The sequence below is a fragment of the Hydra vulgaris genome, chromosome 09, assembly GCF_038396675.1.
Source record: "Hydra vulgaris chromosome 09, alternate assembly HydraT2T_AEP".
NCBI classification, from domain to species: Eukaryota; Metazoa; Cnidaria; class Hydrozoa; order Anthoathecata; family Hydridae; genus Hydra; species Hydra vulgaris.
The window spans coordinates 24,271,157-24,298,694 of record NC_088928.1 but is presented as its reverse complement, the minus strand read 5'-3'; the positions used below and the strand labels follow the sequence as shown (position 1 = coordinate 24,298,694).

The 27,538-nt window shown below is 28.9% G+C and overlaps 2 protein-coding genes across 5 annotated transcripts in view; both read right to left on the bottom strand.

The window, feature by feature from the left end:
- Window positions 1-6,907: 6,907 nt before the first annotated feature.
- Window positions 6,908-11,846, bottom strand: LOC100200942 (elongation factor 1-gamma). Its single transcript, XM_065805099.1, has 7 exons — window positions 11,708-11,846; window positions 11,453-11,602; window positions 10,830-11,180; window positions 7,963-8,134; window positions 7,757-7,892; window positions 7,336-7,639; window positions 6,908-7,115 (listed from the first exon to the last, which is right to left on the bottom strand). Exons 1-7 carry the CDS (start codon window positions 11,717-11,719, stop codon window positions 6,972-6,974), a joined length of 1,269 nt encoding a protein of 422 aa, XP_065661171.1. The 5' UTR covers window positions 11,720-11,846; the 3' UTR covers window positions 6,908-6,971.
- Window positions 11,847-18,322: 6,476 nt separating this feature from the next.
- Window positions 18,323-27,538, bottom strand: part of LOC100198590 (sodium/calcium exchanger 1) — a 59,807-nt gene continuing 50,591 nt past the window's right edge. For all 4 annotated transcript variants that reach the window (XM_065805098.1, XM_065805095.1, XM_065805097.1 and 1 more), the window contains 2 exons: window positions 19,372-19,648; window positions 18,323-19,193 (listed from right to left, as the gene is read on the bottom strand). In XM_065805098.1, coding sequence (XP_065661170.1) covers window positions 18,811-19,193; window positions 19,372-19,648 — 660 coding nt within the window. In that variant the 3' untranslated portion in view covers window positions 18,323-18,810. The remainder of the gene's footprint in view (window positions 19,194-19,371; window positions 19,649-27,538) is intronic.

The following is a 27,538-nucleotide window of genomic DNA, read 5'->3' as shown; positions in this document are numbered from 1 at the left end:
AAGAACAGCAAACAGCTGTTTTTTTGTAACTGTTTTTTACTGTTTTTTTTTTAAATTTTGATATGTTACCGCGATTACATTTTACTTTTCTAAAGTTAAAGTGATTTGAAAAAAAAATTTCCATACAAGTAACTACTTTTTTTTAAAAAAATCGCGGGGCTTTTCCCTTCGCTTTGAAGAAAGTGATTTTGTCACAATTTAAGTTAAAATAATAACTTATTATAACAAATAATTATTTAACAAAAAGTAAGCTATATTACGAATTAAGTTTAAATATCTTGCACTATTTAATACTTATTTAGATTTCAGCTATGTCTTCTGTTTGGGATTTTGCAATTAAACGCAAGAATGCAAGAACAAAAGATCTCGAAGGTCAATGCAAACGTTGCAACAAAGTTATTAAGTGTTCTGGTAATTCAACGACCACATTAAAGAGGCACTTGATTTCACATGGTATTACGTTTGATAAACCACCTGATACAGCTGAATCCAGTCAACAAGCTGTAACTGAAAAGAGAACAACGATGATCCCTGATATTTTTTCTAAAAAAATGACACTTAAGGAGATAGTAAGTGACTTGGCCACTGACAATATTTCAATACATGCCATCACAAACAGCAAATATATTCTTTTATCCATATCACGAGACGATTTTAAGTTGCCAAGAAACGAGAGCGACGTCATGAAATTAATTCACGATGATTATGATGATAAGAAACAAAAAATGATCGGCAATATCAAAGAATTGCTGCAGAAGAATGCAAAGTTTAGCTTCTCGGTTGACGAGTGGACAAGCATTCGAGGACGGCGATACTTCGGAGTGAATCTTCACAATAATGTTAATAAGCTGACTTTTAAGACAGGACTTGTTCGCATATTAGACTCATGCTCAGCTATGGATATGATAGAAATTATGAAAAAGCATTTTTTAAGTTTTGGTTTATCAATGAAAACCGATATTGTTGCTGCTACTTTGGATGGTTCCTCTGTAAACAAAAAATTTATTCGTCATGCTGAGATACAGGGGCAATTTTGTCTAAATCACGGAATTCATCTTGCCGTTTGCGATACACTCTATAAGAAAAATAATCTAGTCGATGATTTGGAATACATTGATAGCGATGATGTATCAGAAACAGATGAATTTGACGAGAATGGTGACCTTTAATTCCTCGAGGAAAATTTTTATGATGTCGAAACTAATTACAAGGACCTTCTTAAGAAATCACGAGAACTTGTTAAATTTATAAAAAAATCATCTGTCAAAAACCATGCGTTTCAAATTCACGTCAAAAATGAGTTAGGGCATGAGAAAGAACTTCATCTCGACGTTAAAACTAGATGGAACTCAATTCCAACAATGCTTGAGTCACTTATACAAACAGAAAATTCTATTCGAGCAACATTATAAGACTTTAACTCACTTCATCTAATTGATTCCTTGGATTTTGGTGTGCTTAAAAATTTGCTCAGAGCTTTAGATCCTGTAAAACTTGCAGTGGAGAATTTAAGTCGAGAAGACGCAACATTAGAGACTGCTGATACAATCATCGAACTTATGTTAAAAAAGCTTTCAATGATGAACAACGAAATAAGTAAAACATTGTACGAGAACTTAAAACGCCGAATTGATGAGCGCTGGACAAGCGATATAATGAATCTCTTGCGAAGCTTGAACGATCCTTCCACGACACCGTCAAAAAACACTTTGATTTTTGCTGGAAAACTTGCATCTCGCCTCATTGGAATCAATAACGAGGAAAATGATGATGAAATGACAGTCACAGAGTCTAACGATGCCAAGCAAGAAAGTTTATCGCTTCAAGATGAACTTAACATGCTTCTTCAAAAAGAAAAGTCATCAAAAATATTGGGGCAAGATAAATTCAAATGGTTAAAAAGTGAATTTGTCCTTTTCAAAAATACAGGCAAACGAACAGAGCATCTACAAATGCTTTACAATGCATTACTTTCAATTAAACCAACATCGACTGACGTTGAGCGTGTTTTTTCAGTATGCGCAAATTACTATACAAAAATTCGATCACAATTATCGGACAAATCACTAAATGCACTTGTGTTCCTTAAATATTTTTATAACAAATCATGTAAGAAAAGTCATACAATATAGTATTTAAATAAAAAGTACATAAATTTACTATTTTCTTTGTATTTTTTAAAAAAACAGTAAAACAACTGTTAACAGCTGTTTTTTGAAAAATTAGGAACAGCAAACAGCTGTTTTTTGAAAACCACTGTTTTTCAGAAACCCTAATAACGTTTAATTTCCATATAAACTCATTCGGAAAAGTAATTTTAAAAATTATATAAAACTTGTCAAATAACTTTTTGATTTCATCTAAAATGACTCACTTTTTGATAGAATTCTACAAGTTAGTAAATGATATTTATTATTAAACGTTGTGTTATTTAACTATTTTCTCTCATGTAATCTGATCCGTTTATTTTCTATCTCTCTTTGTTAGTCTTGCTTTTTTCAATATTATTGTTCCGATATTTAATACCTTTTTTTTATTTTACGGTTTCTTGTAGTTTATTAGCTTATATATATATATATATATATATATATATATATATATATATATATATATATATATATATATATATATATATATATATATATATATATATATATATATATATATTATTTCATTTACTTTTACATTTTAGTTCATTTTCTTTATCATTTCTGTCGCATCTTAGTAACAGTAAAGCGACAGAAAGATATATTTGTTAGAGACTTTGCATTCAAAAATTAACTCAATATTTTGCGATACTTTCCATTTCAAGATTATAATCTGTTGGAATATAGCAAACAATTTCAGAATATTAAATTATTTGATTTATAAAGACTTGTGTGGGGTTATCAATATTTACATTGTACCCCATTTTATAAACAGATGCAGTCTAGCCCTGTGGATTTTTTAAGTGTTTTTCCTTTAAGTTTTATACAAATTTTCTATAGTATTAAGTAGATTTCGTTAAAGTTTCATAAACAATTTGAGTGTAAATTTAGATTTTTCTGTAATTTTGTTTTTCGTATATAAGCAATGGCTCATAATGTGCAGTAATTGGATTAGCCTGAGCTTTAGGAGTAAAGTAGAGCTCATTTTCATATGCAGTGTCTGTTTCAATATAGTTCTGTTTCATCAGCTTATCAACTAATAATAATAAAAAAAACGGCTTTGATGCTAATTTATGTAAATTTTGATGCAAGTTCTTGGTTTTTTCTTTAACTAACTAGATTAATTCAGCCAATCGATTGATACAAGAATAGGTTTATAGAAGCATATCCTGTTAATTTAAAACTTATCTTACTTTTAAAAAGTATTTATTTGATATTGGTTAACAATATTTGACACATTTTAACGCGCTAGTTTACTTTAATGAGACTTTTTCTATCCATATATTTTACTTGCACAAACTTTACACCATAAATTTAGCTTACTTTTAATTTAGCTCAAATGTTTTGCGTCGTTTTTTGCGCACGCGCATTAAATGTAAACAAAGCAACTAAGTATAGACATACTCAAGAAAATATTTAATACCCTTTTGAAAAGAAATCTTTTAAAATGTTAATTTGGGGAATTTAAAACCATTATTATTCTCAAGATAATTAACGTTCTGGGTTTTATGAGACCCAGAAAATTTATACTTTCGGAGAGAAAATTCACTGAAAATACAGGACGACAAAGAGCATGCAATGAATAATAATATACAGGATGACTTTTTCAAAAGGGCAAATGAATTTCGATGACTTTAGCCTAATTTCAAAAACTCATGGCTTACTATATAACAGGCCTTGCCAACGCGCGGCTTGCGTAAAAAACTGGAGGCAAGATTAAAAATATTACTATGCAGTAGTTTACATTTTCAGTTAGGTGATTTTTGCATGAATATAATATTTGTATGATATATCTACTAAAAGTAACTTATAAAAAATGAAATTTATTCTTTTCTTTTTTTTTAATTTTGTTTATAACTAACATTGTAATATAACTAACGAACAACATTTATAAAAATTTTAAATTAACTTAAATATATCTAAAACTAATTATGTTTAAACAATTTAGTATATATAGATTTATATTTTGCTATAATTTAATATTAGCATTTACCACAAAATTTATTAATGGGTTTTTTAAGTATTAAAAATAAATTTTTGAGAAAAAAGAGATAAAATCCTTAGAGAATAAAAAGTAAATACAAGCTTTTTAAATATTTTACTAAATACTATTTTACAGTTTTTCTTAAAAACATTTCAAAAATTTTACTTTGCGCTGAGTTTTATCAACTTCTGCTTTGGCTCCTTGTGGGAACGAGGTGAATAGAATCGACAATAATTATTAAATAAAATATTTGTCATTGTTAATCCATGATGTCTTTGCATACCTAATGAATAAAATTCTGATAGCATCAAAAGGAGGTTACACAGTGATGACCGACAAGTGTCATTATATACTTCATAAAAAAGAATGTAACAGTAAGTTGCCCATTGACAAACTTTGTCACCAGGAATTGTTAAACCTCCTCGATTTATGTCCTTTACAAAATTTCCATACGCTTCATAGAAATAAAAGGTGTCATCTGGATTTTCATCTTCACGAATAATGTACCCAGCAATATAAACTAATGACATTTTAATATCAACAGTCAATGAATCACACAGAGCAGGTAAATTGTCAATAACGTTGCAAATACCCTCGCTTGGTAAAAATTTACATTTTGGACAAGAGTGATCTGAACCTAGATTGGCTAACACATCTGAACTTTTCTCAAACTTTAATAGCAACTTTGTACGGTATATAGTTACTTTTTCAAGAACTTGTTGAACGGAAATAAAATAAGTTCCTCATGAGCCTTGTCTTAATTTTCCAAAGAGCTTTTCTAATGGATCTGTAGTAAAGTTAAATATTTTAAGAAAAATATTGTCTTTAGTACACCATGCTTCTTTTTTTTCAAAAAAGTTATAAAACTTCTGATTGACTCTGTTACTATCACAGACAATAGCAACAACATTGCCCCCATTATTTTTAATTGCATCAAGAATCAGTGTTGTCTGTTCAAAAAGAAACTCAGCATCAAGTTCTCTGACTGGTAACATTTTGTAAAGAAATTTTGGTCCATTAAACAATGTTACAATCAAAAAGCTCAGTACTGTTTGCTAACAGATGAGGTTTGTTAACTGATTTACCAAATACTATGCCACCATGATACTGCAACATTGGTTTAACATAAACCTCATCAAGAAGTAAAATGCACGTTTTTTGTCTATCATCTCTAAGATTAGAGAAAATATGTCTGATATAAGTGGTATCCTCTAAAGATTTACATTTAGATGTAATTCTTCCTAAAGTACGTAAACTCGGAAGTTCAAAATCTTCTCTGATGCGATTGTAGGCTGATTGTGAAAGAGAAAAATACTCAAATGCTCGCACAATTGTTTCAATTGGATACTTTTTTTCCCTAATACATGTTTTATTCATTGACAAAATTTGTTGATATACAACTTCTTTTTTGGGTGATTTTTCACAACAATTTAAAAATCTTAATGCTTCTTGAATATGAGAAAATTTGTTCACAATATAAACTCGGTTAGATGATAAAGTCATAACACTAATTTTAACTCCACAATGAAATGCTTCAAAAGTGAGATTTTTATATATGCAGAGTAGAAATCTAGCAATAGCACTTTCCTTTAAAAAGTCTGAAGACTGAATATATAATATATCATTGCATAAATAATTAATAATAGCAAAATTTAATTCATTAGTTTTTAACTTTTCATATAAAACATTAATACTTTCTATTTTTTCTTGTGAATTAAATATTGCTAACACGTCCTTTTCTTGCCAGCGAACACTATTAAGACTTTTTGATGTTTTTCTAAGTGGCATGGGTACAGTAGGAAATAAGCTTGGCTTTATACAATCAAATACTGACGGAGCATCACGAGGTCTTAGCTTTCCATAATCAGTAACAGTTGTATAATTTTTGGGCCAGTGTCTTTCACATACTACGGTGTTATTAGTATCAGGAACATTATCTCTTGGTATTATAACAATCCAACGTTTTCGTTCTTCAATGTTTCTTGGAAGTCTAAATGTTTTAACTCTATTCTGAGGATTATAATTGCCATTGCAATTTGTTACAAAACATCGACGAACCATTTTTTAAATACTAAATTAAATCCTTTGCTTAATCCTTCACCTCTCAACTAACTTTTTTTTTTAAATTTAGAAGTTAGTTAAAATAATTACGGGTGTTTGGTTATTGTAAATTTTATGCAAATATTACCTTATGTATATATATTCAACTTAAATTAATTTTAATTTAAAAAAATTTTAAATAAAAATTAATTTGTTAATTTTATAATTATAATTTATTATTGTTTTATAATTATTGTTACAAAAAAAAACCACCCCCGTATTTATTTTGTAAAATTGCTTGTTAGTTTTTCAAATGTAAAACTATCTTGCCTCCAGTTTTTTACGCAAGCCGCGCGTTGGCAAGGCCTGTTATATAGTAAGCCATGCAAAAACTCGTTAATTTTTTCACAGGGAACAGAATTTATGAAAAGTCGTAACTCTATCACAATTTAAATGCTTCTTAAACGCTATCTTATCGTCAGTACGAACGGGCATTAGTTAAGCAACTGTTTTGAAATTATTCAGCCCACTTAACACTATTAAAATATTCAAGTGTTGCAAAGGTTATGCACATGTTTAACTTAACTTCTATGTACATATGCACACACTTAGCGGATACAACAACGCCTAAAAACAATGCCACCTAAATGAAGAGATAATTATACTTGTTCACCTTCTTTGTTTAGTAAGTTTAGTAACAAGTTTTAATAATATCAGTAGAAAAAAAATTAAAAGATTTAATTTACGAGCCTATTTTCTTTCATAAGATACAAAAGCATATGGTATGGACTGAGTTTAATTTATTTGTAGCAATGGAAGTCAGCATATAAATTATTCTCCACATCGTGAAAGTACTTTTCGAATAATTTTTTATCTTCTTCAACTGCAAGATCAAGTTTTTTAAATTTGTAATATTCAGAATCGCTTCCCCAATCAGGATTCAACTGGAAAGAATATAAAAATCAAATCATTAGGGCTCTTACAGCCACTTTAATCAGCACTGATTTTACAATATCTAATTTATTTAATATTGCAATTCAAATAATTATTTCATTGTCATAAATTAATAACTTATCAATTCTCTTTATAATTTAACTAATTATATGCAAATATTTTTGGCTATAAAAACAAATACATTAGGATAATCTAAAACATAATACTTACATTAAAAGCAAGATTTTGACCACGAAACAACCAAATGCCATGAATAGCATAGTAATTCTTGTCCTCAATATGATTAGTCATTACAACACCAAATGCACTTTTACGAAGTGGTCCATCAAGACGTTGCATCCAACCACTGACAAGATTTGATGTAACAAACTTGACTTTATTTTCCTCATTATACATATATTCACAATGCCAAATACTTGCAGCATTTTTATCATAGTTTTCATAAAACCAGGGCAAATAAACATCACTTTTATTATTAGAGTACATTCTTTTCCAGTCATCCATAACAAACTTGCTAAAAAAAAAGTATACTGAAGTATTAAATTAAATATTTTAGTTTTAATATTTTAAAAAATCTTTTTCAATAAAACAAAATATCCAAAAAAGTTTTTAAATACATAAGATATTAGACCTTTCAGGAACATTAGCAAAGTAATCAACTTTTTTAGATGGAGCAGAAGTATCATAATCGTCTTCAAGTGCAGATGGTTCTTCAGCTTTTTCTTCCTTTTTAGGTTTTTCTTCTTTTTTAGGTTTTGCTTCTTTTACTAAAGAATTAACAAAACCAATTAAAGACTTATTAAAAAAATGACTTAAAATTAAAAATATCAAAAATACCTTTTTTTTGATCTTTAGGATGAAGTTCCTGGTACCTTTTGTTATCAAAAGTAGCCATAGTTTCACAGAGCTTAACTTCACCAATAACACTTTTAAAATTAGGTTGATTGATACATGTCAAAAACCACCTGTTAACATTCATATAAGGAGCTCTAAATGCAGGCTCTAGTACCTTGTTAAGAAAGAGTATATTTAGATATTTTAAAATTACACAAAACATATTAAAGAAAAGTTTTTAAGCAAGCAACATTTAAAAACACAAAGCATCCATGTATGATTAAATTGATTACATATTTGTTAATTATCATTCCAATCCAAAAAAAAAAAAAAAATTTAAAGAATATTTTCTTACTTTTTATTATAAAACACGAAAAGATGAATTAGGTTAATGCAACATAGAATAAATGAAATAAAAACCTAATTAATTTTCTACCAATTTCTTTAAAATATTTCTCCCCAAACAGGATCCATGCAACACAAATTGCAAGGGTTTTAAAAGGGAATGTCATATTTAGCCAAACTACCAGCCCATACAATATTTAAAACAATACAGGTTGTTGGAATGGCAACTAAATTATAGTACAAGAGCTGAAAAATATTAATGTAAAAGTGTCACGGGGAAGATAAGGAAACAGATAAACTCAAATCTTCACGAATAACACTGTAGATTTTATTCTGCAGTGTTTCATGCAATATTCAATTGTAGTGAAAATAGCACAAATTTCTTACAGTTTTAAAAAAATAATAAAAAGTCTCTCCCCAGACAGGATCCATGCAACACAAGTTGCAAGGGTTTTAAAAGGGAATGTCACATTTAGCCAAACTACCAGCCCATACAATATTTAAAACAATACAGGTTGTTGGAATGGCAACTAAATTATAGTACAAGAGCTGAAAAATATTAATGTAAAAGTGTCACGGGGAAGATAAGGAAACAAATAAACTCAAATCTTCACGAATAACACTGTAGATTATATTCTGCAGTGTTTCATGCAATATTCAATTGTAGTGAAAACAGCACAAATTTCCTACAGTTATTAGATGAAAATTATATACAAATTTTGGAATTAAAAAAGTGATGCCGGCAATAATTTGCCAACCTTAATCTGCTTGAGGTCGACATCAGGTCAGCAAAAAAAATTTGATAAAGGCTTTACCATAAAACAAAAAAAATGACGGCAGCATTTTTTGTTGACCTCAAAGACTTTTAGGATGGCATTGCCAAATCCTGACGTTAATTCTGAGGACTGATAATAATTATTTAGTAAAAAGTTTCTCCCCAGACAGGATCCATGCAACACAAGTTGCAAGGGTTTTAAAAGGGAATGTCATATTTAGCCAAACTACCAGCCCATACAATATTTAAAACAATACAGGTTGTTGGAATGGCAACTAAATTATAGTACAAGAGCTGAAAAATATTAATGTAAAAGTGTCACGGGGAAGATAAGGAAACAAATAAACTCAAATCTTCACGAATAACACTGTAGATTTTATTCTGCAGTGTTTCATGCAATATTCAATTGTAGTGAAAACAGCACAAATTTCCTACAGTTATTAGATAAGAATTATATACAAACTTTGGAATTAAAAAAGTGATGCCGGCAATAATTTGCCAACCTTAATCTGCTTGAGGTCGACATCAGGTCAGCAAAAAAAATTTGATAAAGGCTTTACCATCGAACAAAAAAATGAGGGCAGCAGGTTTTTGTTGACCTCAAAGACTTTAAGGATGGCATTGCCAAATCCTGACATTAATTCTGAGGACTGATAATAATTATTTAGTAAAAAGTTTCTCCCCAGACAGGATCCATGCAACACAAATTGCAAGGGTTTTAAAAGGGAATGTCATATTTAGCCAAACTACCAGCCCATACAATATTTAAAACAATACAGGTTGTTGGAATGGCAACTAAATTATAGTACAAGAGCTGAAAAATATTAATGTAAAAGTGTCACGGGGAAGATAAGGAAACAAATAAACTCAAATCTTCACGAATAACACTGTAGATTTTATTCTGCAGTGTTTCATGCAATATTCAATTGTAGTGAAAATAGCACAAATTTCCTACAGTTTTAAAAAAATAATAAAGTCTCTCCCCAGACAGGATCCATGCAACATGAATTGCAAGGGTTTTAAAAGGGAATGTCATATTTAGCCAAACTACCAGCCCATACAATATTTAAAACAATATAGGTTGTTAGAATGGCAACCAACTTATATTTCTTTTTTGTGTTTCTAAACTATCAATACACAGCAACCAAAACTTCCTTACAGATTAAAAAAAAATACTTGTGACCTGATGAGGTGTAGCTGCAATGATGGTTGATGATTTAATTTTAAATAATTACAAATAAAATTGCTCATAATTGTCAACACAATACTTTCAAAAATTGATTAGTTTTTCATGTTTTAGTCACTAATGAATAAAATTTTAAAACCTGTTATTAATATGATTTAAAAAATAGTCATAAAAATAAGCAATGATATCAGATTATTAGGTAAACACAGTAAATCTTTGTTATCTAGTTTACTTATAAATTATATATACTAACTTTTATATAGAATCGAACAAATTATTCTTATATTCTTTTTATTTTGTTTAAACTTTTACTTTAAAATTTTAAAAGGAAAAACTTAATAATTTTAGATTAAACTTAGTTAGTTTAAATATAACATAGCTAATCATTTTATAGGTACTTATTTGTTTCATGTTGAACTATTGACTATTTTATTAAAATTTAGTAAAATGTACTTTAGTAAAATGTACATTTAGTAAAATGTACTTTAATCAAAAGATGACAAATTAAATAATTAACTTCACATCCTAACTTATTGAAACATAATTAACAAAAGTATAATTTACCTGAATATACAAGGTGAGAAGATTAACAGCAAGAGATATATCAGCTAGAGTTACACGCTCCCCAACTAGAAAAGTTCTTGTTAAAAGAATATCATTGAGGTATGCTAAACACTTTTTGATATGAGACATAGCTTTATCAGTATCTTGCTTGTTGTATTGCTTAAATCCAAGTGTGGGAAAGGTCCATGTACATGCAGATGGCAGAACTTCACAGTCCCCAAACTCAATGTATTGTTGCACAAGAGCTCGATTTGCAATACATGTACCTCCTAGAAGTTCTTCGTTTGAAACATATTGTGCAATAGCATTGGTTTCACTCAGATATATGCCATTATCTTCAAATGCCGGAACCTTAAATGTTTTTCAAACTTAACACATGGCACTATTTATTTTTATTATTAAAAGAGACCATATACATTCTAAATTTTATATTTTTACTTATTCTATTGATTAAAAAATAAATACTACTTAAAATTAAATAAAAAATTACTGATTTTTCAAGAAGCATATTTTAAAATTAATTTATAATTAACAATAATTATAATACAATTTACAAGAAAAAACAACAAAATCTTATGCAAAATTAGTTGCAAATCCAACATTTTATAGCACTTTTAACTCACTTTTCCAAGAGGAAATTTCTCCAGAAACTCTTTATCCTCATTAGTTTTGCCAAATACAAAATTTGGACATACTGTGACGCTGGCACCGCTGTATGCTGCAGCAATTAATACTTTGTAAGCACCGTGACTTTTAGGATAAGTATAAAGAGTCTAAAAGTACAATATTATATATGATAAAATTGCACGTTAACAATGTAATACTTTGTTACAATTGCACAGATAAATACAGATTCAAGTAGTGTTAGAGTAACTCACTCCAGACACCATCCTGACTGAACGCTAAAGGCTTCGTATACGTTAAATGTCTAAATAACCGGCGCTCTATATAATTACTTTTAGAAATTACGTAATAAATGAGCTTTTATTTCTTCAACAAACAATATTAAACGATCAGTAATTTTAATAAAAAGATAAGTTTTTCTTTAATCAGATACCAGTAAATTTTAATCAGTTATTTAATTATATTTGTCCAGTAAAATAGATAAAACAATCAGTAAATACAATAAAATGATTATAACAGTTGTTAGAATGACCTGTAGGTTTATTAAATGACCAGATAATAACTCAAATATGACAAGTAAAAAATAAAACTATGATCAAATTTTTATTATCAAAATACTGTTGATGAAAACCTTAAATAAGTAGAATATGTAGGGAGTGTACATACATCGACTGACTTAAATATGTAGAAATGCAGGGAGTGTGAATAAATTGACTCAGAGTTTTGGTTTCGGCAGGCAAATTATATTTTTTGCGACGGGAGGCTGAGGGGACATTGCCCTCCACATTTTATCAAACTTTTTTTGCTATAAAAACTAAATGTAAAATATGATATATTACTGTTAACTTTACAAGATCCATAAAATAAAGTGAAAGTTTCCTAATCTTTTTATAGAGCATCTATACCCTATACTTTTATATCTACTTTGTTGACATACTCGCCGAGTCGTTTCTAACATAATTCATTACTAAACTCAATTTTCAACTTAATGAAAAACAGAGCGAATTCTTAATTTAATTATAGCCAAATATAAAAATTGAGTTCTCGATGTTACGTTCGATACTCGCTATTAAAGTAAGTCCAACTTCTGATTCATTTAAAAACTAAATAGTCCAACATCTGATTCATCTAAAACCCGCAAATAACGCTATCATGTATGATAATGAATTCAACTATAAAGAATTCGAAGAAGCCTTTTCCTCTTTAAAAAAAGAAAGCACCAGAGTTTGATGAAATAACTAGCAATTTAGTTATCTTCAATAAAATCAGTCTAAGCAGACCTCTGATCCATATACTTAAGCTATCAATAACATCGGGGATTTTCCCTGATGTACTTAAATTAGCAAAAGTAATTCTTATTTTCAAATGCAATGAACATTCAGACATAACCAATTATGGACCTATATCAATACTTTCTGTATTTTCAAAACTTTTCGAACGTGTAATTCATAATAGAATCTATAATCACCTCACTTAAAAACAAATTATTTTACCCAAACCAGTTTGGATTTCAAAAAAACCTCTCAACAGAGCATGCAATCATTATATTTGTTAGTCAAATAACTGATGCTTTTAAACAAAACAAATTTACTCTAGGAGTATTTATTGACTTATCAAAAGCTTTTGACACAGTTGACCATTGAATCCTATTAGATAAACTAAAGCACTATGGTATAATTAATAAAACAATACAATTGGATTAAAAGTTATCTTACCAATAGAAAACAACAAGTGTGTAATATAGTATATTATAGTATTATAGTGTAGTACAATCTTTCTTACTAACAATGATATCAAGAAGTTATACTTAGATATGAATATTGAACAAAATAAAGTAAATAATTGGTTTAGGGTTAACAAACTCTCACTTAACTCAGAGAAAACAAACTATATATTATTCCATAAAAAAATACGAGAAGAAAACCTTCCTCTTAAGTTGCCTGACCTTATCTTAAATGATAACTTAATTAAAAAACAAGCCAGTATTAGATTCTTAGGAGTTTTTGTTGATGAGAATTTATCCTGGCTTCCTCAAATAAGATATATTCAATCTAAAATCACTAATATAATTGGTATTATGTATCGAGCTCGCTCATATATCAATAAACAAAGTCTCAAACTAATATATTTTGGACTAATTCATTGCTTCATCATTTGAGAATCAATTGTGCTTAAAGTGATCACCAAGTAACTTTATTTATTTTAGTATTTATTTTATTTGATCTTTTTTTGATTTACTGATTAGCGCAGCAGTTTTATGCCCATTAGGGTTTTTTAATTTAATATCTATATTCTATTAAAAATCTATAAAGGAGCTCTATGAAAAGATTGCGATGACGTATTGTCATTTTCATCTTCTTTGAGCCCCTGTCTCTTTATTTTATAAAGATCATTGTAAAAAAGAACAGTTTTTATTTTTTATTGTATATACAAAAACGATGCTTGTTGACAAGATTTTACTGTCTTCTTTGTATCTGCGGACGTATTTTTATTTTTTTCTTGTATATATATGTTGATTGTTTGTTGTTAAACAGCAAAAAAAAAAAAGTTCTTTAATAATATCGACTGGCATATGGAATTCAACAGACTCAATACTAATGACTGTTATAAAATTTTCTTGAATCACTACAAAGCTGCATGCAAAGCTAACGTCCCTAAGACTATAGTAAAATGGATTTGTTAAATCAAATGGATAAATAACGTCATCAAGAGTTGAAAGCTTAAAATAAACTAAGGCTTTGCTGTAGAATAAACTGTAGGTTTTGCGATGCTCTGTGATATAACCGTAAGGACTTCTTGGGGCATAAATAAAATTTAAAAAAATAATAATAAAAATACAACTCAAAAATTAGTTTAACCTCAATTAAAATATTTAAATTGTTTTTTTTTAATGACCGCAAAATTATGAAACTGGAATACTAATGTATTCCAACCAGAATACTAATATGTATTCCGGTTTTTAATTTCTTTCCAACCGTTTCAGATAACTAACCGTGCATAATTTGTTTAGTTTTTACTGCAGTTTGGTTTTAATTGTTATATATATATATATAGTAAATTTTTTTTTCTCTCAACAATATATTAAAGTTATAAAAATTTTATATGATTTTTTGGATACGTTCAACGGCGTATCCAACATTTATTTGTATACGTAACGACCTATTTTGGATACGCAGCAGACATCCCCTAGACAGGCCCCTGAAAGTATATATAAAATATTTTAAAACAAAGTTGTCTGCAAATGAGAAAAAAATATAAAGATTTTTTTTTTAAATCTTTTAAAAATATCTTTTTGAAAAAATTGAAAAAAAAATTACTAAAGATAAATTTAAATGTAACTCAAAACGCACGTCTAATTAACTTTGTGGATACACTTTATTTAACTCTATTTTTGAGAAAATTTAATACTTAGTATAAATAACTTAAACATGTTTAATGGCTTATATATCGGGAACAATGATTTATCTTTAAAGATCTACAACGAAAACAAGTTTTTTAATTTGAGAACAATATCTATAGTTTTAACACACTTATTCTGGTCGAGGTCAGACACTTCAAGATAAAATATTATAGGCATCATTAGATAAAAGTATTTTATAGATAAAAGTACTTATTACTACAACACGCCAAATATCAAAAGAACGCCCTCAAAGAAATCTAAATTCTTCGAAAATGACTGAAGATAAGGTTTAATTTTCGAATGATTTTTTTAAGATTATAACTCTTGAACACCCTTAAACTACGATTTAAAGCAACTATAAAAATTAGGGTTTTAATCATCGTATTGTAAATTGAGCAACTTAATAGTAATGCTCATTCGAGCGTGTTTGACAAAGAAATCACGGTAGCCGTTACATCCGAGTTAATGGCGAAAAATTCGCAGCACTTTTATTTACAATAAAAGTGAACAAAAGTGTATGTAAACATTTAACTTATTTAAACTTCAAATTATGTAATGATAAAACTTACTAAAATATATATCAAAATTTACGGTTTTACTTTCACTTGAAAATTGCATTGCGGCAACATTTCCTTAATTTTGATCTACAGCATTTATTTCCGCTTTATAAAGCCTTTTATTTATTATATAATAAAAAAAAAATTTCATGCTTTGACATACCAACGTGATCAAGCGGTAAGCTCGCAGAGCTCCTCAACGTAATAAACGGGGTTTGAACCCTACCACTGCCAACTTTTTTTTTAAACTTATTTGATTTTTTTTAAATACTACATAAAAAACTTTTGAAGATTTATATATATTATATACATATCATATGTAAAAATATTACACGTTATAACAAACGAAAGGATTTTTTAAAAAGCTAAAAATTCAAAAACATTAAAGCACTGGAAGAAATAATATGTTGCATATGTGTCATTGTTAAGATGCTTATGTTATTAATGTGCTCAGGTAAATAGTCCTAGTAAACTGCTGATGGTCTGGAAAAAACTATGTTCTGAAACTCAATAAAGAATTTAAAAATGTAAGACGGTTCTGCTACTCCTGTGCTGTTGTGCTACTCCGGTGCTGCTGTGGAGAAAAAAAAAGAAAAAGAAAAAGAAAAGCCTGTAGCTAGAAAAAGCTTTAAATTTTTTATTTTAACAATTAAAAGTCTTTTTTGTTAAATATATATTTTTTACTATAAATATATACGGTCAGATTAAAAAAATTGAAAATATATTGTGTTAAGGGACGGATTTGAACCCTCACAAAACGGCACCAATGTCAGCACATTAAACTACTGATCTATTGAATTTATGCACGTAATCGAAAAACAAACCATTTTTAAACTCTTATACCGATTGCAATTAATCACTTTTCAAGCGGCTTCTCTAGATAAGCGCAGCTTATTGCATAGGAATAAAGTTGCGCTTATATCAAAAACAATATATATATATATATATATATATCCACATATAATATGCAAATGTAAAAAATCCACTTATATAACGTTTCATACATGATCGTGTGTAATATTAGAAAACTTTTCTAATAATTAAAAATCTTTTTTGCCTAAACTGTTTTGTTTTGAATTTTTGTAATTATGCTAGTATATTTAAAAAAATTGACGAGATTGAAGAAAAAAAACGAAACATATTGTCTTATCTAGGTGGAAAATTTGAAACTTCGATTTTTTAGGAAAATTCCTTTTATTAAAAATATATAAAAAATATTTTTATGGAATATATTCTAATAAAGACTAAATATAGTAAGTATTATGTTATTTCTACTTATTTATTACTATTGTAATAAATACAAACTCTTATCCGTGAAATGATATATCTGCACCAGTTTTATATCCTTTTGTGCAACTTTATGCACTATAATTAAAATTAATCAAAAAATGTAAGATAAATGCAAAAGCAAACTTGACTTATAAAAGTTTTTTTTCCACAAACAGACGTCACTGCGAAAAAAATTTTTGGCTTAACTTTTAGATTTAGCGTTGAATATTATAAACTAAGACCGCGTCTCTAGTTTTTAATGGTCAAAGATTTTCTTTTTTCTGTCATTTGTATAGAGTTACATACAAGCGTCTGTAAGTGTAAATGTCTTTAGTATATGTTGAGTTTGCAGGCAATAAATGGAACAATCGTCTATAAAATGAGAAAACTTTAAAATTTTGTTTTAACAGTTAAAAATCTTTTTTGATTTATTATTGTTTTTTTGCTATAAATATATAACCAAGGTTGAAAAAATTCCAAAATTTATTACGCTAAGAGGCATGGGCGCCCAAAGCATTTTTTGGTCTTTGAGATAGCTAACTTCCAGACATGGAGCAAACTGCAAACATTTATATGTTTATACTTATATCAAATAAGGATGCTTTGCAAAAAATTGCGATGATTGGAGCGTGGGAACAAAAAAGCCCAAAAATTTTGGCCCCCCTGCCCCAAACGTGAGAGCAACAAGTTGATGAAAAACCTTTTGTACTATTTTCAATTAAACTTATATTCATCGATAAATTTTAAGTTGTATAGTATTATCTCTCAGCGTTCAAAAATTATGACAATATAAAACTAGCAACCCCCTAAAATTGAGGGGGGGGGGGGTCAAATTTTTAACACTAAAATATTTTACTATGAAATTTAAAATTTTTCGATGAATATAAGTCTAGTTGAAAATAGTACAAAAAATTTTTCATCAACTTGCCGCTCTCACGTTTGGGGCAGGAGGGGGGGGGGGTCAAAAGTTTGGGGCCCAATCATCGCAATTTTTTGCAAAGCATTCTTATTTGACATAAGTATAAACATATAAATATTTGGAGTTTGCTCCATGTCTAGAGGTTAGCTATATCAAAGACCAAAAAATGCTTTGGGCGCCCATGCTAAGAGGAGCTCTTACACCCCCCTAAACGACAGTGATGACAGCTCACTAAACCACTATACTATCAATGATAAGCGTTTAGGAGAAAAACGAACCTAATTATAAATCTCTTATAAGCTCTACGTATGCCGAAAAGGTAGGCATGTTAATTTTTTTGCTCCTAAAGCAATTTTTTAGAATGAATTAATGTACTAAAAAATATTGAAGTATATAAGGAATATGTATAGAAATGATCGGTGTGGAATAGATAAGTATAGAAATATGTTTGATAAAGACCAATATTTTATGGGTCCGGAAAGCAATATCAAGAAAGATATACCAGGAAAAAGTATAGAAAAGGTTGGGGTGGAATAGACTTACAAAGACCCGTAATTTTACGGGTCCGGTCAGCTAATTTTATATATTATATTTTTGTTAAATTTTTCCAATTTTTCCTAGAAAACTTGTTTGGATTTTTATATCCTACTTTTATAGTACAAACGTCTTCGTGCAATTTTAAACTTGGTTACACTTCAATACTTGAACCGAGCAATATCACAAATTTTTCATAAAGTTTTTTTTTTTAATTTAAAGTAAACTTTTAACAATTTCTATATTTGCTATAAAATACAAACACATGCTTTACATTTTTTTAATTCGCTAAAAAATTTTATTAAAAAATCTCGCTTGAAAAAAGCAACGTCACGTTGCAAATTTTACCCTACTCTTAACGTATTTTTAAAAAATTCTAAAAATGAAACTACGAGTTTATTGAGATAAACGATTAAACTCATTTCAGGTGAAGTTTGATTAGAAGAGACAAACTTTTGCTATTCTTTTAAAAGATCCAGAGTTTTGAAAAATATCAAGTTTTTTCAACTTGCAAAAATTCATTCAAAACCTCATAATTTTCGATCCATAAGCAATGAAAATGGAATAAGTTTTCGAAAACGCAATAATTTTAATAAGTCAATTACAAAATAGAGTCGGTAACTTTGACAACAGCAATTTATGATGATCAGATTTTTTAATTTAAAATAGTTTTTAAAACTAAAATTTTAATGTAAAATAACAATAAGACTCCAATCCAGATACTAAGAGATAAATTATCCAAAGAAGAAGAAAAGTAGTGAAAGTGATATATCGTGAGATTGCGGGGCCACCTAACTCAGCCCTAATGTTTTTACTCGATCTCCTATACATAAGAATTCCAATACATACAGACGCTTCTATGCAAAACAACATAACTGAAAATCCTAACGAACCAGGATCAACTTCAAACTTGTTTCCATTTGAAGCGTGATAAATTGCTGCTATTGACCATGCTAATCCAATTCCAAGAAAGACATTTACTGAATTTGATCCAGTTATATTTCCAATTGATCCATCTGCATGTTCATCATTAATAGTAGCAACTTTGCTAGCAAAAGTGTCTAGAGAAACAAAAATATAGAAATCAGAAAATGTTTATTTATTATTTACTCCTTTCTCACGCCATTTAATTAAAAAAAAAAGAAAAAGAAAAGATAATTATAATAGTTAGACCACCATCTTAAGATATCTGACATGAGATAATGAAAACGTTTTATTTATTTATTTGAAAAGCATTACCTGGTAAACTAGTTCCTAACGCCACAAAAGAAATAGCTACAACACTGTCAGCTAAACCAACAGTGCACCCAAAATGTGATGCTATATCTCCAGTTATAGCAGTTAATATTCCAATCATAATAATTGAAGCTGTAAAACAAGCCCAACCCCCACAAATATCTGTGGGAGGTACACATGCAAATAAGACCTTCCAGAAAAATGACAAGTAATGCATAACATAATCTCCATACGTAGGCTCAACATCATCACTCTCTTCTTCATCTCCTCCATACTCGACCTGGAAATATTAAAAAAATATATCTAATAATGGATAAATATCATATGGAAAGCTACCAATAAATCAGAATGTTATTAGTGAAACAATTTCTTTTTTTAATTCTATATTTCAACTTTTTTTTTATGAAGAGTTTGGAAATTTCTAAATTTTTTATAAAAAAAGTATTTTCTTTATCTCCTCCATATTCTCCATAAAACTCTTTCTACCATATTTAAAATATATATATATATATATATATATATATATATAAAATTCCATAAAAATCATTAGGCTTTGCAATAAAGTCCTTAAATTTATTAGGTAAAATTCAAAATTACAAATATAAACTAAATTATATAATAAAATGAATATAACAAAATACTTAATAAAATTATTTTTTTATAACAATTATTTAAAACTAATAAAGTTATAATCTGCAGTTACTATGGTAACGCCTATGTTAAAATTAGGGTTTCAAATTTTCCGGAAATTTTCATTAAATTCTTTTGAAAAACCATCATGAAAAACTTCATGAAAAACCATTTTATTAATAAAAACAATACACGAAACTATTCGCCATCTCAAAACGCAGATTTCTGAACATTACAAGAGAGACAAAGAGTCTCATATCTATAAACATACCCATGCTAATAAAAATTGTTACATACAATTAAACGATAAGTGTTTTTCCGCTTTAGATTTAGCACCTATGAAACTAAAGTTAAATCTTAAAGAAAGTATATTTATAAAATGGTTAAAACCTGATATGAACAAACAGATTAACCATGTCCAAATGACTCTTTCTGTTTACTTATTACTTTCTGCATACACAGTGTATCTTTTTTAACTCATTCTTTCGTTGTATGTATGTATGTATGTATGTATGTATGTATGTATGTATGTATATATATATATATATATATATATATGTATATATATATAACAAAGGGGTAACCATAAAAAATAGAAACGAGGTCGGCAATTATTTGCCGACCTCAAACACTTTTAGATCGGAATTAAGGTTATATATATATTTTAATAAATAAGAAAATTTTTTTAATTTTTGTTAAAACCATTTGTTTTATAAAATACAAGTTTCGACTATATCGTAGCTATCATCAGTTAAAATATATTAAAATGCTTACATTATTATTTAAATGCTTAAATTATATAATAAAATGCTTAAATCAGTAAAATTAAGTTGAACTAATAGAGACCTTATAATAAAAAATACAATAGAAATGCAATTAAAAAAAGTAACAAATGTTTTTCAAAAGATAAAAGAACCGGTAATGTTAAAAGGAACTAGATTGAAATTGCCATTTTTACATGGTTCATTTGCTTAAAAATTGTGGATTTTTCCCACTCTATGTACATGCTTTCTTTGAGTTTTAATATAAATTTGTTGGAGGCCGAATTTAAAATTAAAAAATCAGCATGATTAAAACTACTAAAACAGCTTTCATTTGAATGAATATGTTTATAAATGTGTGAGTTTTTATCCCTTTTTTGGTGCTCGATTATTGGTGTCTTTAAATGGCGAGTAGTTTCGCTAATATAACAGGATTTACAGCCTGCGCATTCAAATTTATAGACAACAAATGAATTAAAGTCTGTAGGAGTGGGATCTTTTACGGAATAGTTTATGATGGCTATGATATAGCCGAAACATGTATTTTATAAAATAAATGATTTTAACAAAACTTAAAAAAATTGGGTTATTTATTAGAATATTTACACATTTTGGGCTGAAGAGAAACTTTGGAAATGTTTCTCTTCAGCACTCTGACATCACACTGAAATGGCCTGTTGTGGGGGCTTCAGTACATACTTCGACTGAACAAGCCTGACTTGCAGCAGAGTGCTACTACATCGACTGAGGGTTTGGCATGGGGCAGCAATCTTTTCTTTCATTACTCTTCGTTTTTTTCTAAAAATGCGGTATGCTATAAAGATAAGCAAAAATAGTAAGCAAATGCTCATCTAAACAAGGTATAGAAGATATATATATAAATATTTATTGAAGGTTCTAATTAATATTTACAGACAAACATCTAGTTTAAGAGAAACATTTTTTGTTGATGACTAATTGTAGTTGAAATATGTATTGTTTTTATTAAAAAAATGTTTTTTTTGAAAAAGTTTGTCTTGTTTATTATATACATGCATACATACATACATACATACATACATACATATATATTTATATGAAAAATAACTTTAAAGATCAATCAACTCAATGATTTTATATAACATTTGATAATTTTTTTATCATATTACGTTTTTTATTATAAATTCAACCAAAGCTTTTTAAAATATTCTATTAAGCTGACATTCTAATGGGCCAATTGAAAGATCTGTCAACTAAATCCACATCAATCATCACACAGGAATTTAGTATATGCAACCTCAGAAAATTCAGTCAGAAAATTAAACTTGAAAATCACCAACTGCAGAAACCAGTCTTATAAAAACTAAAGCAATAAGACTGGAAAAATAAATGAAAAACATGAAAGCTAGAATTTTGGAGTTCAATTAGCTACCAAAATTCTTCCCATGTTCATGTTATTCTCTTAACTTAACAGGAAATACTTGATGGGGTGCTCATGATGGTTCAAAACCATTTACCAGAACTATGACAAATTGATGGAAGAACTGATCACAATCAATCAAAGTGATAGTTTTGAAATGAAAGCAGCTGAATTTTTACTATCAAAAATGGAAACAACAACTTGTTGGATTAATTAACATATTCTATTTGATAGAACCAGATGCTAAATTACTATTACCAGACACAAGTTATATGCAAAAAAGACATTATAGGAATGTGCATTTAGGTGAAAGTTTTTTAAACCATTAATAATCTCAGTACCAATTTGAAAGAAAAAGCTTAATGCTACCAGGAATTTAATGACAAATTTGTATTTTTAATAGACACGAGAATCAATAGAAAAACTGAAAATTTGTATTGATCGTCTGGTGGAAGAGGATCTGTCAGAGAATCATGTCACAGAAGACATTGACATAAAATTTATATGCAAAAATTGAACACCTTTTTAATACTCAATCTCAAATTGTCCCATTTGGATTTGTACAAACTTATTAAGAAAATAATAAAAAAGGCTGCATTTCCAAATACTGAAACCATTCTTAGAATTTTCATAATTCATTATATCCAACTGCTCGAGAGAGGTCATTTTTAAAATTAAATTTAGCAAACATCCCAATGATTTTTATCCGTCAATTGATGAAAACATACTCAACAACGCAATTACCTTTGCCAAGCAACATATATTTAATAGAAAAGCAAAGCAAATCTATTATACGCCATGCAAGAAAATCTTTCATTTATAAGAGCGACATATCATGTATAAAAAAGAAAGCAGGAATGTTTGATGTCACCATTAATTGATGGAGTGGAAGTTTGCTAACTAGTTAGGATTTTTCTTTTAGATCAACTTTCACAGTTTTACAACAAAAATGATTTCAGTTTATATCGAGATGATGGTTTAGCTGTATTTAAGAACAAAAGTGGCCATCAAATAGAGCAAATAAAAAAGCATGTCATTCAAGTTGTCAAATGTAACAATCTCAATATATCTATCAATTACAATGTTAAAATCATTAACTACCTTGATTTAACTTTTAATCTTATTCAAAATTCATTCCAACCAAATTTCAAGCTTAATATAAAGTTATGTATATGCTGATTCAGACCATCCACCTAACATAATAAATAATCTTCCAAAAAATATCAAGCTAATATTGTCCACCAACTCATCAAGTGAAGTCATTTTTAATAAATTGATACCTCTTTATAAAGATGCATTAAAGCAATCGGGATACACCTATAAGCTGGCATATAAACCAAGCATAAAAAATGTTCCAAAAAATAACCCCAAATGAAACATAATCTGGTACAATCCATTCAGTGAAAAAGTTGCAACCAAAATTTGTCAACGTTTTTTAACTCTAATTAACCAATATTTCCCTTAAAACCACAAATTAAACAAAGTATTTAACAGATATACAATTAAGATAAGCTACTCCAAATCATAGCATGCCAAACATTAAATCTATCATCAACTTCCACAGCAAAAATATTATAGTGATGTAAATTTATCAGAAAAAACCTGCAATTGCATTAAAATCCCTTTGTCCACTGAACAACAATTGCTTGTCTAACAACATCATTTACCAAGCCACCGTATGCTCAAATAAACCTCAACACAAAGATAAAGTATATATTGGGATAAGCAAAACCTTGTTTAAATTACATTATGCAAACCATCTAAAATCCTTTAACACAAAAAAAGTACAAGAATGATACTGAGCTGTCTAAGGAAGTATGGAAATTAAAAAAAAACAACTTTACACCTTCAATCAAATGGAATATTGTTAAATGATGTAAAATAACCATGAGCAAGATCTCGTCTCGTTCTCGTTTCTCGTGAGAAATGGGACTTCTCGTGAGAAACGAGAAATAGAAAATTCTCGCGAGAAGTAGAAAGAGACTTAAATATTATATTATTTTCTAAATTAAAAATTATTATAATTTACAAAATGCTTAATAACTTGTTTTTTTAATTAATTAATATTTTGACTCCATGATTTTAATAAATCTAATTAAAAATTTAATTTGTTTTTGACAAAAACAAATTAAATTTTTAATTAGATTTATAATAAGATTTTTTTGATTAGATTTTTTTTAAAAATCTAATTAAAAAATTTTAATTAGATTTTAAATATTTTTAATTAGATTTTAAATACAAAAATTTTTTTGTATAAAATGGTGCACTTTTGACTTAATTTCATTAGTTTACCAGTGGAATTCAACTTGACACATATTGTTCATATTGAAAAGAAATAGTTGCCTCATTTCAACGATCAAAAATGTCACCAAGAAAAAACAAAATCTGGAGATATTTTCAAAAAACAAGTGACGGTGCTGAATGCAAGGCGTGTAAAAAGTCTTTGAAAACAAAAAATAGAAACACAAGCGGACTTCATCGTCATCTCGAAAAAAAACACAGCCAAGATTACGTTAAGTATTCTGAAAAAACTAACGACTCTCTTCTTCCTCCTCCTAAGAAGAAACAACGAACGATGGTCGAAATGCCTGAAACAAAGTCCAAATATGACAAAGACAATTCCATTCAAAAACAGTTTGACTCTGCAATGCTGGATTACTTTTGCACTGATCTGGCATCCTTTTCAGCAGTCGACGGAAGAGGTTTCAAGAAATTGTTTGACATTGCAAACCCTTAACTGAGCCTTCATCACAGAACAACATATTCAAGAAAGCTTTTAATTCGGTCAAGAGAAGTTCAAGCTGGAATGAAGAGCATAATAAAGGAGATAAAAATCCAAAAAGTGCTGCATTTACTTCTGACCTTTGGACTTCTAGAGCTCAAGACAGCTACATCTCTTGGACTTTTCATGCTATTGACGAAAATTGGAGACTACATCACTGGACACCCCATGTCCAACAGTTCCCAGGCAGACACACAGGTATCTTAATTGAAGGAAAGCTGGATTCTTTCTTAGAAGAACTAAATTTGCCTGCTGATTTGCCAATGTACTGCATGAACGACCAGGCAAGAAACATGAAACTTGCAGTCAAATTGTCAAAGCGCCTTGACCAATACTTGTGCAACAATCATATTTTGCAATGTGCAGTTCAAGACTCATTTGGAATGACTGCTGGAATGGATGATGCGTTGCAAACATGCAAAGATTTGGCTTCTTTAACTCACCAGTCAACAGTTGCAGCTGAGTTGCTTGAATCAGAATCAGACGCTCAAGGAATCAATTTTAGACAGTTACGCCAATCTGTTGACACAAGATGGAATAGTGAACTGGATTGCATGGCTTCTGTCCTACATCTAAAGAGTGCAATTATCAGCTTATGTGCAAATGAAGATATTTTTTCTTCAAAGACCATCAGTGCATCACAGTGGAAATCAATCGAGGGAGCAGTAGAAATTTTGGCACCACTTAAGGAAGCTACAGAAACGTGGTCGGCTGAGTCTATTCCAACAATTAACACTGTCGCCAGTTCTCTTTATTTAATACATGACAAAATTGATCAATTTATTGAGACGGATGGAAAAATGGCTAAGGTGTCTTGTATGCAAAAAACTTGAAAAGCTGCATTGAGAAAAGATTTCCTCTTTGTCACACTGGAAACTTATTGAGTGCTGCAGCAAACTACTTAAATCCTGCTTTAAAAAAAAGCCTTGAAGCTCTTCAAAAAATTTCAAACAACAAAAGAATGGTTAGCCTCACAGGTTAAGGATAATGTTGAGTGCCAACCTGTTGACAGAGTCCTTTTAGCAGATTTGTCCCTTAATTCAAAACTGAAGCGCAAGTTAAACATTAGACTTGAAACTCAAGAGCCAACATCTGAACTGAATCCTATTTTGAGCGAAATGTGCCAGTATGAATATCTCCCTGATGCCAAAAAAGGCTTTCCGATTCTTGATTGGTGGAAATTGCATTCAAATACATTGCCAGAACTCTCTTCATTAGCTAGACAAAGTTTAGCTATTCCAGCAAGTTCAGGTTTTTAGATCAGGTGGAAATGTCGTCAATCATCCAGACACAACTTACACCCAGAAAAAGTAGAACAAACCTTGTCTCGCTCATGGTTAATGTAAAAAATACAATTCTGTGTCAATAATTTGTAAGCTATGTTTAAATGAGAAGTTCGAAATATTATCTTACAAAAGTGACAATTTGCTAAACAAAAGAGACAAATTAATTTCTAAATGAAGGCACAAAAATAAATTTCTCCTTTCATTATTTGATAGCAGAGTTTAGTTTTCCATTACATCTTCTTGTATTATATGGTCAGAACTCATTCTACTGTAGTTTGTAACTTTTAAACAATTTTTTTATATTTTGATTTTGTACTTCATGGCTGATGATTGCCAATAGGCATGGAACTTTAAGTTCTATAAAAAGTTTTTTTTTCTAAATTTTAAGTGTACATATATATATATATATATATATATATATATACAGTATCGGACAAAACATGGTGGACAAACTCAAATTTAGAACAAAAGTTGATCATAAACTAAAAAAAACTAGTAAAACAATTGAACATATTATTTTTTATATAGTTTATTATGTTGTTAGCAAAATTAAAAACTTTTGAATCATACTAAAAATCACTAAAAAAGTTTTATAACACATTTTCCCTAACAAACTACATTTTTCTTTGGACAAAACAAGGTGGACATTCAAAAAATCGACTGAAAATTCAAATAATTTTAAAACTTAACTTATTATTTTTCGAAAAACTTCAAAAAATTAACTTAATATTTGGTTAGACCTCCTCGACTTTTAATTACTGCTTTCATTCTTTGAGGCATAGACTCAATTAATGAGTCAACAATTCTCATATCAATCTCTCGCCAGGCCTTCTCGACTTGTTCAAATAATTCCTCACTGGTCTTCACATTTGTACGCTCAATCTTTTTGCCAATTATTTCCTAGATATTTTTTATGAGATTCAGTCTGGGCTTTGTGCAGGTCACTTCATTATGGTGATATTCTTGTCCTTGAACCATTGTTTTACAATGTTAAAAAAAATCCATTTTAGAGGCATCTCCTATTCAGCATGTGAAAACATTATCTTCCATTATATCTTTGTAGATAAAACGGTCCACAATACCATTAATTTTGTGAATAGAACTAGTTCCTAGTGATGAGAAACATCCACAAACCATAGCAGACGTTCCATGCTTAACACTCTTCTTGGTATATTTAGTATTGAATCTGGTGTTCTTTGGTCTCCTGACTCGCTTCTGACCGTCGCTTCCAAAAAGGTTATATTTTGATTCATCACTAAAAAGTTTGTTTTTCCACTGGTCTGCAGTCCAATTTTGGTGTGCTTTGGCAAAC